Genomic DNA, 14466 nt, shown 5'->3' with positions numbered 1-14466 from the left:
GACCTCCCCCTCCCGGTCGCCACCCCGCCCACCGCCTGGAGGGTGAGAGGGTGGGTTTAGTGCGCACGCGCAGGCCGGCCGCGCGTGGCGGTTGGAAGGCGGGGTCCTGAGCTTCGGCTCCCGCAAGTCCACCAACAGGGAGAGAGGTCCGGGGAGGCACGACGCATGGCCTCTGATGACCCCAAAGCCCGGACCGACAGCCCCCACGTCCTAGCATATCTCCAGGCTAGCTTTCAGTTGAGATCTCCTTTAAAGCTGGGTCAGGACACTGGAACCATAGGCTCTGCAGCCAATAGTTTCGCGCACAGTAAACGTAGTAGCCAATCAGAAGGCGCAGCTGCAGGGGATGGGTGGGAACAACCCCTCTCGCGGTGACTCCCTAGCAGGGAGGGGAGAGCGTCCCCATCTGTTGATAAGGTTCGTGTGGGTAAAGGCCAGACGCGAGGCTCACGTGCTGTATCCCAGAAGCGTGATAGCGGAGCACCAGGACACTGAGGAGGAGAGTAAGAAAGGTAAAGCAAGGAAAGGGATGCAAACACCTTCCAACCTCCATGTCACTTCAGGATAGCCAGTGATCTATTGTCCAGGAAGAAAAGGTAGAGTCGGAGAGGGAAGGATGGGGCACCTCTGTGGCACCTACCTGCGGACTGGTGAGGATACCGAGAGAGGCAGTGTTTTACCTTTGTTTGCGCAGATGGAAAGGGCCCATCACTGTCACGCCTTTCCCCAGCACTGGACTCACTGATATAATGTGGAAGAAGTGGAAGGCGAACTGTTAGGAGTTGAGATGGGGCTGGTGTCCTCTCCTCTTTTCCCAAGGTGGGGGAATCCTGTTCAGCCCTTAGGACTTCACTGGTGTCTTAGTTACGTTTCTTGTTGCTGGAACAAAATACCCAACGCTCAAAATTAAAGGAGGAAAGATTTATTTCAGCTCACATTTTGTAGAGGTTTCAGCCCATAATCTCCTGGCTCCAATGCAGGGTGGATGGCAGAGGGGCATCACGAAGGAGAAGCTTTATGGCTGGCAGAAGGTTGCAAAACAATAAGGGACGACCACAGCTCTTTTTGCCCGTTATCCTATCCAGGATGCTTAGGGAGGGTAGTACGCACACCCTTTATCCTAGTGGCCTTAGCATTGCACCATACATTCTAGATCCAGCCACCTCTAAGAAAGCCCCATCTAAGATTGCATGAGGCTTTGGAGGGACATCGAGACACAAGCCATAACAACTGGTGTATCCATATTCATATAATCAGATCATGCGTTCTTCATTTATTATTTTCTTTCGACTTCGTTCAACGAATAGTGTTTGAACATCTGTGTCGTGCCAGGGAACAGAGGGCATGCAGAAATGCACTCTTTGGGGGCTAAGGACGAGATGGAGCAACTGTGGTTCATCCTGTAGATTCCATCTCCCTCAAGCAGCTACCAAACAGTGTAGGTCAGAGTGGAGATACTAAGACTCCACAGGAGCCAGACTCCACATGTTGGCAGGGTGTGGTGGTGAGAGCAGGAGAACCTGCCCTGGGAGTGTCTGAGAAGCCAAAAATGGAGGACATTCAGGCTGGGAATTTAGCTCAGAGGCACAATGCTTGCCTCAAAAGCGCAAGGTCCTGAGTTGAATCCCTGGTACCAAAGTGGGTGGGGGGATGAAAGACATTCAAAGAGGAGTTCGGAGGGGCATAAGGAGCTGAGAAGCATAGTCGAGCAAGCGTCTGCTTCAATTTTGTCGTTTTTGTTTTTTGAGACAAGGTCTCATTATTTAGTTCAGGCTGGCCTTGAACACACAGCTATCCTCCTGCCTCAGCCTACTGAGTACTGGGATTATAGGCACACACCACCACACCCAGCTGTTTCAATTTTTTCTATGTTGATTCATACTCATGGTTAAAATAAATAATACAAAAATAAGAAAAAATAAAATAGATAATACAACTATTTGGATGTGGTGGTGCACACCTGTAATACCAGCACTTCAAGGCTGAGGCAGGAAAATCACCTTGAATTTTTTTATTTGTTTGTGTGTTTGTTTTTTTGAAACAGGGTCTCACTATGTAGTTGAGACTGACCTGGAACTCACTATGTAGCCCAGGCTGGTCTCAACTCACAGCGATCCTCCTGCCTCAGCCTCCTGAGTGCTGAGATTATAGGCATGCACCACCACGCCCAGCTAATCGCCTTGAATTTGAGGCCAGCCTGGGCTACATAGTGAGCTCAAGGCCAGTTTAACTACAGAGCAAAACCCTATCTCAACAACAAACAAAAAGGCCAGGCGTGGTGGTGCACACCTGTATTCCCAGTACTCAGTAGGCTGAGGCGGGAAGATCACTGCAAGTTCAAGGCCAGCGTGGGCTACATAGTGAGTTCAAGGGCAGCCTGAACTACATAGCGGACACTGTCTCAAAAAAAAGATGAATTATTGGAAGAATTAAAGGAAAGATAAACTGGGGGTGGTGCTGCTCCTCTGTAATCCTAGTATTTGAATAACTGAGGCTGAAGGATCTGCAGTTTGAGGTCAGCCTGGGCTACATATCAAGACACTGTCTGAAACAAAAGAAAACAAATGAACCAAACTCCCAAGAAAATATCATTTTGTCCATATATGGTGACACATGCCTGTAATCCCAGCACTCAGAAGGCTGAGGCAGGAAGATTGTGCAAGTTTGAGGCCACCCTGGGTTATATAGTGAGACCCTGTCTCAAAAAAGCAAAAAAGAAAGAAAATATAGCCAGGTGTGGTGGCTCACGCCTATAATCCCAGCATTTGGGAGGCAGAGGCAGGAGGATCACTGTGAGTTCAAGGTCAGCCTGAGCTACATAGTGAGTTCAGGGCCAGCCTGAACTATAAAGTGAAACCCTGTCTCAAAAAAACAAAAAAAAAAAAGAAAGAAAGAAAATACATATTTGTATACTGATGATGCACATTCCAAATGTGCATATAACATGTAATGATTTATATAATGTGTAATGTCCTTATCTTCAAACATTTGTTATTTCTATGTGTTGAAAACCTTTTAACTCTTTTTTTCTAGTTATTTTCAAAAATATGGAACACTTCACAAATCTGTATGTCATCCTTGCACACAAACTATGCTGATCTCCTCTATAGTGTCCCAGTTTGGGTATATGTGCTGCTGAATTGAGCATAATACTATCCTTTTCTTGTATGTGTATGTGCTAATAGGGATTGAATCCCAGGGCCTTTGCACTGAGCTACATCCTTAGCAACCCCTCCCCCCGGCCTTTTTGAGAAAGAGATTAAGTCACATGTTACCCAGGCCGGGCTCAAACTTGCCATCCTCCTGCCTCAGCCTCCCAGAGTGCTGGGATTACAAGCATATGCCACCTTGCCTGGCCACAATACCATTCTACAAATTACTACAAAAAGCAGAAATACAAAGCATGGGGCTGGGGATTTAGCTCAGTGGCACCATGCCTGCCTTGCAAGTGCAAGTGTCCTCAGTTCAATCTCTGGTACCAAAAAGAAAAAGGAAAAGAAAATATGGTTTCTAGTTTATTTTAGGAGAACAGCCTAACCTTGGTACAAAAATCTGACCTGAGGGCCGGGGATTTAACTCAATGGTTCTGCCTCCTACCTCCCATGCAGAAGGACCTGAGTTCGATCCCTGGTCCAAAAAAAAAATCTGACCTGAGGAGATTTGTCCACCTGACCTGTACACTGAAGAATGATTAAAGTATGTATATTTTACCAAAAAACCACCAAGAAAGTATAGGAAAAACACATAGTAATATCTCCTGACTATAGATAATCATAAACAAAATAATATCAATTTGAATAAGCAATGTAAAAGGGTAGTGTTTAATGAGCAACACCTTCTAGAAATGTAAGGTGGTTTACTATTTGAAAACCAATGAAATTTAACACAAATAAAATAAAATGCATATGATTATCTCAATAAAGAAAGAACATTTTGATGAAAATCAATACTCATCAATCTAGGAATAGCAGTGAACTTCATTAATCTCATAAAGGGCATCTAAAACACTACAGGGTTATATTTTGCACTGGGACTGGTGGTGCCTATAATTCCAGCACTCAAGAGGCTGAGGCAGGAGGATTGCTTTGAGTTTGAGGCTGGTGTGGGCTACATATAGTAAAAGACAAAAGAAAACACTTTCTCTGAGATCAGGAAGAAGATAAGGGTTTCCTCTATCACCCTATCATCACATCTGCATTGTACTAGAAGTTCTAGTAAGGGCACTAAGACAATAAAAGAAAATAAAGGTATAAAGTCTGGAAAATAATTAAAACTGTCATTATTTTAGATTATGGAATTGTATATGTAGGAAAACCAAAAGAACCTACAAACTCTTGCATTAATAAGTTGCAAATTGCTAAGCTTGCAAATAATTTTAATAATTTATTCAATTAATAAGTATGGGCTGGGGGCTGGAGATTTAGCTCAGTGGTGACGCCACCTGCCTCACAAACACAAGGTCCTGAGTTTGATCCCTGGTACCAAAACAAAACAAAAAAACCCTACAATTATAAAATGAAACTTTAAAATATACCTTTTATTTATTTATTATTATTATTTTTTGGTTACTGGGGATCGAACTCAGATCCTTGCGCTTGCAAGGAACTAAATCCCTAGCCCTAAAATATACCTTTTAAAGAAGATATTTTAGAGCCAGGCATGGTGGCACACACCTGTAATTCCAGCATTCTTGGAGGCTGAGGTAGGAGGATTGATTGCCCCAAGTTCCAGGCCAGCATGAACTACATAGTGAGACCCTATTTTAGACCTTGAAAAGAAGGTGGGGGGAGAGGGAGAGAGAAAGAAAGATTTAAATACCATTTTAAATAGCAAAAGAGTAGCGGGGCATGGTGGCGCACACCTGTAATCCCAGCACTCAGGAGGCTGAGGCAGGAGGATCACTGTGAGTTCAAGACCAGCCTGGGCTACATAGTGAGTTCCAGGTCAGTCTCAACTACATAGTGAGACCCTGTCTCAAAAACCAAACAAACAAAAACCAAAAAAAAAAGGCCAACCATAGAGAAGCAGAAGATATTAACAATACATGACCCAGGAAGGGTTTGTGTCCAGGAACAAAGAGTTTAATGTCAATAAGAAAAAAAATCTAATTGTAAAGAGAGGAAGGCAGAAGAGTAAAAGCCTAGGATAGGTACTTTTCAGAAGACACCCTGATGGCTGAACAAGAGCAGAAAATGCTACCCAACATCATTCCTCACCAGGTAACACAAGTTAAACCTCCAGGGTTCTATTACCACACGTACCTCTACTAACATGGTGAAAGTAGAAAAAGGACTAACAAGTCCCAGTAATGGCAAGGATGTGGCATAACTGGAATGTCTGCGCAGTGCTGGTGGGACTGTAAATTGGTTCCATCATCCCAGCAAACTGACAGTATCTTCCAAAGCATCTTAAACATAGGCCTGTGCTGTGATGAGGAAGCAGTTATTATACCCTCATACAGAAATCCCTTTTTTTTTTTTTTTTTTTTGGTACCAGGAATCAATCAAACTCAGGACCTTGCACTTGTGAGGCAGGTGAGGCCCCACTGAGGTAAATCCCTGGCCATACCCAACAGCAGTGAGGGTTTAGGTCCCTGAAAAGAAATAGACAAGAATGTTAATGGCAGTTTTATTCCTCATAGTCCCAAATTTGCGGTAACCCAGATGACCATCTGCATTACTGTCATTTATACCTGACAGTATAAATACATTAAGGAACGTGACGCAGAGGTGAAAAATGACTGTGGCACTCAGAAACATAGGTGGATCGCACTCAATAAGGCCACAGGTGGGTGTGGCCTTCTGGGAGATTGAAGCAGGAGGATTGCAAGTTTGAGCCCAGCCTGGGTAATTTAGTGACAACATGATTCTATCTCAAAATAAAAAATAAAAAAGGCTGGGGATATAGCTCAGTGCAAAGGTCTTGGATTCAATTCTAGTACTGCCAAAACAAAACAAAACAAAACATAAAAAGAAAAGAGAATAGATGAAACTAATTTATGGTGATAGAAATCAAAATAGTGATTAACTCAGGGTCAGGGTAGTGGCTAGCTAGGGTATAGGCAAGGGGGAGCCTTTTAGAGTGTAGAAATGGTTGTATATCTTGATTTGAGTAGCGGTTGCACAGGTGTATGCACATATACAAATTGGGCTGGGGATTTAGCTCAGTGGTACCGGGCCTGAGTTCAAACTGGTACCAGAAAAAAAACTCTGTGCATATATACAAATTAATTGTGCCTTACACTTAGGATTTGTGCAGCTTTAAATCAGACATGATGGCACATGTCAATATTTGGGAGACTGAGGCAGGATAATTATAAGCCTGAGGCCACATAGCGAGAACCGGTCTAAAAAAAGGATTAAAAAAAGGGTTGGGAATGTAGCTCATTGCTCCCTGGGTTCAATCTCCAGAACAGAGGTGGAGGGGGGCCTTAAAAGAAAGAAACTGGGTTCAAATCTGGGTTCATCTTGGACTTGTTGACCTGGACAAGTTGCTTCACTTCTCTGGTGGTCTCAGTTTTGATATACCACTGGGGAAAGGAAGGGAAAATGCTTTGGTAACTGTAAGGTTCTGAGTGATGATTTATCAGGGTCCCTTGCTGGCAAGTCTGGGGCATTGCAGAAGCGGTGCTGCTGAGGAGGGCTATGCAGGACCAGAGGGCACAGTGAGGGTGGGAAAAGGCTTGCTCAGCCATGCCAGAGGTCTCCTGGCCCACAGCCTTCCTCTATACCAATGGAAGTGCAGGGGTTGGGCAGCTCTGAGGCAGTGAAGTGAGGTATCCTGGGAGTGAGGGGCTCCCCGGAGGGTTGTCTGCACGAGGCATCTCCCTAGGTTGGGAAGAAAAGTCCAGTACAACCTTTGGGTCCTGTTCTTCACCCTGGCTCATGCCCTCAGACCCCCATAGAAAGTGAGCATGTGTCTAGGTTCTGGTTGCCTTCCCTGAGACCTCATCCTGACCATCCCTGTCCACCATTCTGAGTGAAATCAGAGGCTTCCCCCAGGATGGGGATGGGGTGGCCCAAAAGTAGATCCAGCAACCAAGGAGGCTTGGTTGGGACAGGTTGGGAAAGCGAAGCTGCCTCCTGAACTTCACCTAGACTGAGTTCTCCGTGTGGCAGCGTGAGTTTATCTGGCTATATGACACCTACCTGATAGTAAGAGTACACAGCTTCCTTGTGAGGAGGGCTAGGCTGGGACTGGGAGGGGTGGGCCATGCACATGGGTGAGGACAAGTCTGTGATAGCCTCCTTGTTGATCTGTCTCTTCTTTGAACAGATTTCCCCCAGCCCCGCCTAAGCCAGACTTCAAGGCTTCAAAGGAAAAGCTCTGTCACCTGGGAAGTTTGCCAAAATGAACCAGGAGCTAGAAGGGTGAGATCCACCTCCTTTCCTAGCTGGTGGCCAAGCCCTGGCCCTACCCTACCCCAGAGCTCCAGGATTTCTTTCCCAACTGTGCCCTGACTTCTTTGGTCTTTTTGAAATACTGCCAGGATGCATGCTGGGCCCGAACACTGAGGTTCCCCCGGAGTGGGGGTCTGAGACCAGGGTGAGGACACTGGACCAGCAAAGGGCTCCCAGGGGTCTCAAGCCCCCATCTCATCAGCTCCTCAAGTGGCATGTGACTAGACATGAGAGGTGCAGGTGCCCAGCCCAGTAGCTCTTTTGTGTATGAGTCACACTCTGTGTGTCAGTTGAGTGTGTGAGAGAACAGAAAGGAGCTCCTCAGAGGGTGTCTAAGGAACACTGTCTGCAGATGAAACTCTCATCACCAGCATGTCAGGGCTCTTGGTGACCTCTGGGGCACACTCTGGATTCAAGCAAGGCCTCAAGTCCATGGCAAGGTTAAGGCCCAAACTGGCTGTGGAAGGAATGTTCCTGGTGGGGCCTGGCTCTGGGTGCCTGTGCTTCCAGACTCCTGGTTACCCAGATAAGTGGGGTCCTATTCTCCCTTAGGAAGATGATGTCTTTGAACCTGAAAGGACCTTTTTGCTAGAATACCACACCTAGCTGGGCGTGGTGGCACACGTCTGTAATCCCAGCACTCAGGAGGCTGAGGCAGGAGAATCGCTATGAGTTCGAGACCAGCCTGAGCTACAGAGTGTGTGCCAGGTCAGTCTCACTACATAGTGAGACCCTGTCTCAAAACACCAAAAATAAAAAGAATACCACGCCTGCATCTGAGATGCCTGCCTGCAGATGAGTCATATGCTCTCCCATGTATACACAGGGTACAGTGTTGAGGGCCTTGGGCCCCCTGCCCCTCTCCCAGTGGTTCTGCTCCCTGGGGGACAGATAAGAAGGGATGTCCTGGGAGTTCTCTATGGCCATGAGCACCACAGTGGGGCTTGATGTGGGGACTCAGGAGCTCTATGGGAGGTTGTTTCTCAGCAGGCCTGGCACACAATTATATCCCTATCTTGGCCATACTGACCAGTCTGGGAGCACAGGAAGTTAACCAACTAAAAATGTGAGTATTCCTTCTCACCTCTCTTGCCCTCTCCTTTCTGTAATACTACTGTGTGCGCCTATGAGGAGTCATTCTGTAAAAGTCCATTTGTCAGGAGATGCAGAAGCTCTGGAGGTTGGGAGAGAATGGGAAGAGGGAGAATTCCAAGGAGAGGCTGAGGACGGAAGCTTTGAGCTGCCCCCAGTCCCCTAAGGTCTCCCCACTGCCTCCTCAGAGCTTCCTCAAATTGTCAGAGCTCTTTGAATGACTCAGGTTGAGTACTGGCTTCCCTCAAAGGCTTCCACCATGAGTCCTGGGAGGACACAGCTGCAGATCATTTTGGAACATTTAGTGACAGGTGTGCCAGGCTTCCATTCCAAACTAGCCAACTAAGAGGTAGAGGCAAGGATCCAGCCTCAAGTGAGTGAGTGAGATGCCCTCAATGGACTGAAAGCTCTAACACACACCAGGCTTGCACGCCTGCAAAGCATTTGCTTCTTTCTGGCCTAACTCCTGCTCAATCCCCCAGATCCAGGCCAGGGGCTGCTTCCTGGTCTACTCCCCTGAGCATCTAGGTCTGACCTATGGTAATTTCCAAGCAATTCTCTCCTGGATATGTGGAGAAACAGGGGCCTGCCACCCCTTAGCTGCCCTCCTGGCAAGCTTCCTTCCCAGCCACCCACTTCCTGATGCAGAAGCTAAAGGGCCTGAAGCTTTTGGATATGCAGAGATACTATATCCAAGACTTGCAGGCAGTGAAGATGAGGGGTAGCCCTAGGCTGGGCTGGAGGTTGGTGGGGAGGGTGGACAGGCCAAGGCCATAGGCAGCAGTGACCCTGAGCCTGGAGGCCTAGGACCTGCTGGACCTGTGGCACTGGACAAGGCACGCACTAGGAACCAGGAGACGCCACACTACCAAGTAGGGTGAGCCTGCAGCCCTCTTGCTAGGCTGCCCACAAGTCTTCTCTCATTTTACTCTGTCCTCCCCAGATCTCATGGACTTCAGGTCTTGCTGGGTCTCCTTCAAGGACTGAAACTCATTCACACAAAGATAAGTGTTATTGCTTCACTGAGACCATTCTCCCATCCCTATCCTGGTGTAGTCCCCTTCCCTTCTCTTTATTAGTGATACGAGAGGCCAGAGCAGGGCCAGACTGAAGTGTGGAAAGAGCAGCTCCTGGCCTAGAGAACAGGGGACTGGTGAGGACTTCACTTTTCCACAGGCCAGCATCCTATTCCTCCAGAATATCTGTCTTCCTACAGGACAAGCCCTAGAGCAACTAGCCCCTATCTGGGACTTTGTGACAAGAGTCCCCCAAACTCTTCTTTACAAGTTACTAGTGATAGCCTGAGGCTTTGCAAAGATAGGGTAGCCTGGATATCCCATTTAGCCACAGGTTAAGTACAGCCCTAGGGACCCTGACCTCAGCAAGCCGAGAGACAGCCTCCATCCTGGCAATCCTTGAAGCTCATTGGGCCCCCACCCTTGCCTGTCCTTCACAGCTTGGTTTTAAAGCAAGGGGGCCTGGGCCTATTTTTTCTGCAGTAGAAGAGATTGAACCTAGGGCTTCTGCCCTTAACTACTTCCCCAGATCATCCATTTTGTTTTTTATTTTTATTTTTTGAGACAGGTTCTCACTACGTAGTTGAGGCTGACCTGCAACTATGTAACCCAGGTTGATCTCCAACTCACAATAATCCTCCTGCCTCAGCCTCCCAAATGCTATTACAGGTGTGCCACCACACCCGTTTGTTGAGACAGGGTGTTGCTATATAGTTCAGGCCAGCCTTGAACTCAAGGCAGATCTCTTGCCTCAACCTCCCAACTACTAGGATCACAGGTATGTGTCACCATGACAGGCCACACTTTGACAGGGTCTCATTAAGTCTCAAATTTGTGACCCTTAGTGTCCCACAGTGTTAAGAATTACAGGGATGTGCCATACCTACTTGTCTACTCAACTCAAAGGCCCACCAGGCATATCCTCTGGCATGACATGGAGACTGGATTCTGGGGACAGAGAAAGAATTACCCCCACACGTCTACAGCCCTTCTTTCTATGGCAGATCTCCATGGGAAGGTAACAAGACCCAGAACTTAGGATCCAAGAAGTCAAGGATAACCCCTCCTGCACAGGCCCTAACAAGGACCACAGTTTAAAAAAAAAAAAAAAAAAAAAAAAAAAAAGCCAATTTTCTACACCTATTTCCTGTCCAGGGAAATTAGTACTCTGTCTTGCCCCTCTCTTTCTTCAATGCTAAGGAGCCAAGAAACCAGATATAACTTCAGGTTGCCCTTTTGCCATAGGGGACAAGGTTTAAACTCCATTTTACCCCACTGTGATGCTAGACTTCTTGGTTGCTTATGCCTGCTAGGTAAAGCCCAAAGTACAGGCTGGAGACAGCCCTTAGCAACACTTGTCAAAGGCTCAGGACCCTGGCAACACCCTCTTGGTTACACACTGGAGGTGGGATCCAGACACCTGGGTCTGAAGTCCTGGGCTCCACCTGACTGGCCCCACCCTGAATGGACTCCAACCATATCTATCTACACTGGCCTGATGCTCAGCTTGGTCTGACTCACAGCAGCCACTGAACCTGGCCCTCATAAACTTGAGTCACTCATCTAAGGGAAGTGATGGAGAAGAGGGCATGACAGAACCTTAAAAGGGCAAAAGCTCAAGAGGCCACCTGTAGCCTGTAGTACTGCCATCACACCTGGGCAGTGGATGAGCAGGTGTGAAGCCACTTCTCCGAGGGCCCCAACAGCCAGCAGCAGACACATCTGGGCTCTGCCACCCCTTCAACAGCCTGCCTGGTGCCAACCACAGCACCATCAACATAAAAATGGGAACTATCAGAAGGGAGTCTCAGCCAGTCACTGGGGCTGACTGAGGCTGAGCAAAGATGCTGTTCCTCCCAGTACATCTCCCTTCCAAAGATTCCCCGGGTCCCAAACCTGAAACAAACCAACACCCTATTAATGAGTTTTTTAAATTCTTTTTTTTTTTTTAATTGAAGGTCCCTTACTGGTCCTGCTTCCATTGAGTGGCCAAGACCAGGGAAAAAGGAGGGTAACCAGCTGGCACAGGGAGGGGTCATCTCCACAACATTCCATTTATACACAGAACTAAATAAACAAGCACAGAGTCACTATTGCAGTTAGAAGTTGGCAGCGTGGGAGGGGGGAGGAGTAGGTGGGGAGTAGGGAGGTCATTAAAAAAAATACAGGCCCCCCCCCAAAGCTGGCTGCCTGAGGGGAACTTGGTCTGCTTCAACCCAACAGGAATCAGAAGATCAAAAGCGGTTTGGGCAAGCCGGAACCATCAGGGATGGAGGCAGGAGGAAGGTCCAGGGGGTAGGGGGGCTGTTTGGCAACTGGGGTGAAAGGATTGCCCTCCCCCTGCTGGGATCCCCCCAGCCCCTCCGGTCTGGCAGGAAGGGGGCAGCCTGCAACCCCCTGAGGGCAGGTCCGGGGTTGCCAGATGCTCCACGAAGGACTGGAGGGGCTCACAAGGGCTTGCCCTCCAGGGAGATGACGGCACTGCCTCCCAGCTTCTCTGCCAGTGTGCAGCGGTCCTTGACCTCCTCATAGCAATTTGCCTGTAATTCATGCTTGATCCCTGTGGGGAAGAAGGGGGAGCATCTGTGAGTAGGGAACACTGGGGTAAGAAATTTCTGTGGCTGGGAAGGAGCCATCAGAGCAGATGGAAGGGTACAATGTACTGCCCAGCAGGGAGGTAAAATGGGAGGGGGGGTCCCCCTCTGCCAAGTCATTCACGGCTCTGCAGCCAAGGCTTGTGCAGATGGGCACAGGCAGTCACCAACACTGGCCCTTACCTGTCAGCTTCTTTTTGATGGCATCCTTGGAACTGGCATAGATCATTTTGCTCTTAAGGGGTGCACACTCGGGGGCCCTGGAGACAAATAAGAATCAGGGAATTTGCAGTATTTGCTCTCAGGCACCAACTTCAAGAAACCCTTGGGCAGGCCTCTAGTCTTGGGGATTTTGACAACTTCCCCATTGACATGTTTCGTTACAACCCTCACCCCACTTACAAAACCCCACCTCTACACTAACCAGGACTTCTGTAAAACTCCCTTTATGAGAAAGGGGCCAGGTGACAGAAGTGTGGATGAGCAACTCACCAAAAGATAAACACCAGATCCTCCTTCTTGCTCTCCTTGGTCTCGTAGGTTGCATCATAGAGGGCATAGCGACAGTCCTTATCTGGCAGCATCTTGACAAAGGTGGCATAGGGATCGTCCACAGTCTGACCCACATCCCCCACCAGGATCTCCTTGCCTTCCTCCAGGATGATGTTCTTCTTGTCCTCACTCAGGCAGAAGAGCACTGCCTTCTTGCGCTTCTTCACTTCCTCTGGTGTTGAGGACTTGCGCACCTTCATGTCATTGAATACCTTGATGACTCCATCAGAGACAGCCACACCAGAGGCCTGAGGGACAAGCCACATACACCTTGTGAAAAGGATTTAGGGTACTGCCCCTGTGGTCCCTCTTCATTCTCAGATCTCAATCTGGATGCCAAAAGTACACCCCCTATCCCAAGGGATCGCCAATTCCCTTCCCAAAGAAAGTCACTACTTTCCCACCCAAGCCACTGTCAAAGGACCAAATAGGATACAACTGCAGAGCAGCTATAAAAGAAACTTCCTATGAATTACGTAGTTCAACATCCTCCCTCTCTGATTTTACAGGCTAGAAACTGGAAACTTACAAAAAGCAAAGCACTGGCAGAGCAATAAGCCTAGAGTTAAAAGAAATCTAAGAACTACTGATTTGGTTCCTCACGGTAACTCAAATCTTAGCCAGGACAAAAGTACCGACACAGAACTTCACAAATAGGAGAGAAGGACCAACACCACAGCGGTAGTCTCTTCAAAGAGTGAACCAAGACTCACAATGCTAGCTGTGACACCAAAAGGTGCCGATAGCTCCACAAAGTCGGTCAGAACTGCTCAACGCAGATGTTACACAAATGACCTTCTTCCCTGCTGGGATCTTTGCCAAATAAGACAATAATCAGCTTCCAATAGGACTCTGTTAGACAACTCCCTACACTCTAAGAGCAGCGCAGTATCCCAAAGATCGCTGACAGAAATTGTCAGGTCAAACTCTAATGGTCAAAAGCACTAAGCCCTCTTTAAACTTCTACTTCCATCGCGCTTGGGGAAGCCCTAGACAGAAGGTCTGTCCACGGTGAAATCTACCCTCCCCGGCAGAGGAAGCAGGCCACGTGACCCGGCCGCTTCCGGAGTGGGCGGGGAAAGGAGATTGCTGGGCTTGTCCCCCTCCCCAAGAGAAAAGCCCCTACAGGGCAGCAACGGCACCTGCAAGAGCCCAACGCCCTGGCCGCTAAATAAGTCTAGAAGCTGCGGGCGGTAGCTTGAGAAAGTTATAAAAGTATACAAGCATCAATTCTCCGTGCCTTTGGGCTCAATATAGGGGGCGGAGTGGCTTCCGGGCGGTGCCCGCCTGGGTCACTTCCCTAAACTCGGCTCCACCCGCAGGCCTCATCCGGGAAAGCTGAAGGCCCAGCTGGTCCTGAGCTACTGCCCGGGTGGCCAGGACTAAACGTGTGCGCAAGCGCCGGCAGACCGTGCAGTTCAGCCCCGGCCCCGCGGCACAGACAAGAACCCAGCTCATTACCGGGGCTCGCTAGCTCGCTAGGACAGCCACGGCTTCTGCAGAGTCCGCTCCATGCCTTGAGGTGCAAACTCCTAATCGCAGGCACCAGCGCCTCGAATAGGACCCGGTCGCCGCAGCATCCCTCTAGTCCCACCGCGCCCGCCCTTCGCAGCCCTGGCCACCTGCTCTCGAGACAGACGCGTCCGCCGAGGGAGGGTGACGCGGAAAATGAACAGCCTTTGGGTGGGGCGCGCGTGCAGAGATCTCTCGCGCGCTTTCCTTCACCGTTCCGGGGTCGGGTTTAGATGCCGCGTGCTCCAGTAGAGAGCGCGCCCTCGTGAAACGACGCGCGACACCGGCCGCTCCGCGAGG

General features: G+C 48.7%; 1 protein-coding gene and 1 non-coding gene across 3 annotated transcripts in view; both read right to left on the bottom strand.

Moving 5' to 3' along the window:
• Positions 1–3041: 3041 nt before the first annotated feature.
• On the bottom strand, positions 3042–3148 carry LOC117283593. The gene has a single exon (XR_004514621.1). It is a non-coding gene; the product is annotated as a U6 spliceosomal RNA (small nuclear RNA).
• Positions 3149–11543: 8395 nt separating this feature from the next.
• Positions 11544–14466, bottom strand: part of Cfl1 (cofilin 1) — a 4056-nt gene continuing 1133 nt past the window's right edge. Inside the window, exons 1-4 of one of the 2 annotated variants that reach the window (XM_010635955.3) lie at positions 14277–14377; positions 12595–12902; positions 12286–12362; positions 11544–12068 (exon numbers count right to left, since the gene is read on the bottom strand). In XM_010635955.3, coding sequence (XP_010634257.1) covers positions 11956–12068; positions 12286–12362; positions 12595–12854 — 450 coding nt within the window. In that variant the 5' untranslated portion in view covers positions 12855–12902; positions 14277–14377 and the 3' untranslated portion in view covers positions 11544–11955. Of the gene's footprint in view, positions 12069–12285; positions 12363–12594; positions 12903–14276; positions 14378–14466 lie in introns of those variants that run through there. The other variant, XM_010635954.3, reaches the window with a different exon arrangement.

The sequence above is a fragment of the Fukomys damarensis genome, unplaced genomic scaffold, assembly GCF_012274545.1.
Source record: "Fukomys damarensis isolate Sample0158 unplaced genomic scaffold, DMR_v1.0_HiC HiC_scaffold_27, whole genome shotgun sequence".
In the NCBI taxonomy this organism is placed as follows: Eukaryota; Metazoa; Chordata; class Mammalia; order Rodentia; family Bathyergidae; genus Fukomys; species Fukomys damarensis.
The sequence above is the reverse complement of the archived record's forward strand: the minus strand, read 5'-3'. Positions and strand labels throughout refer to the sequence as shown.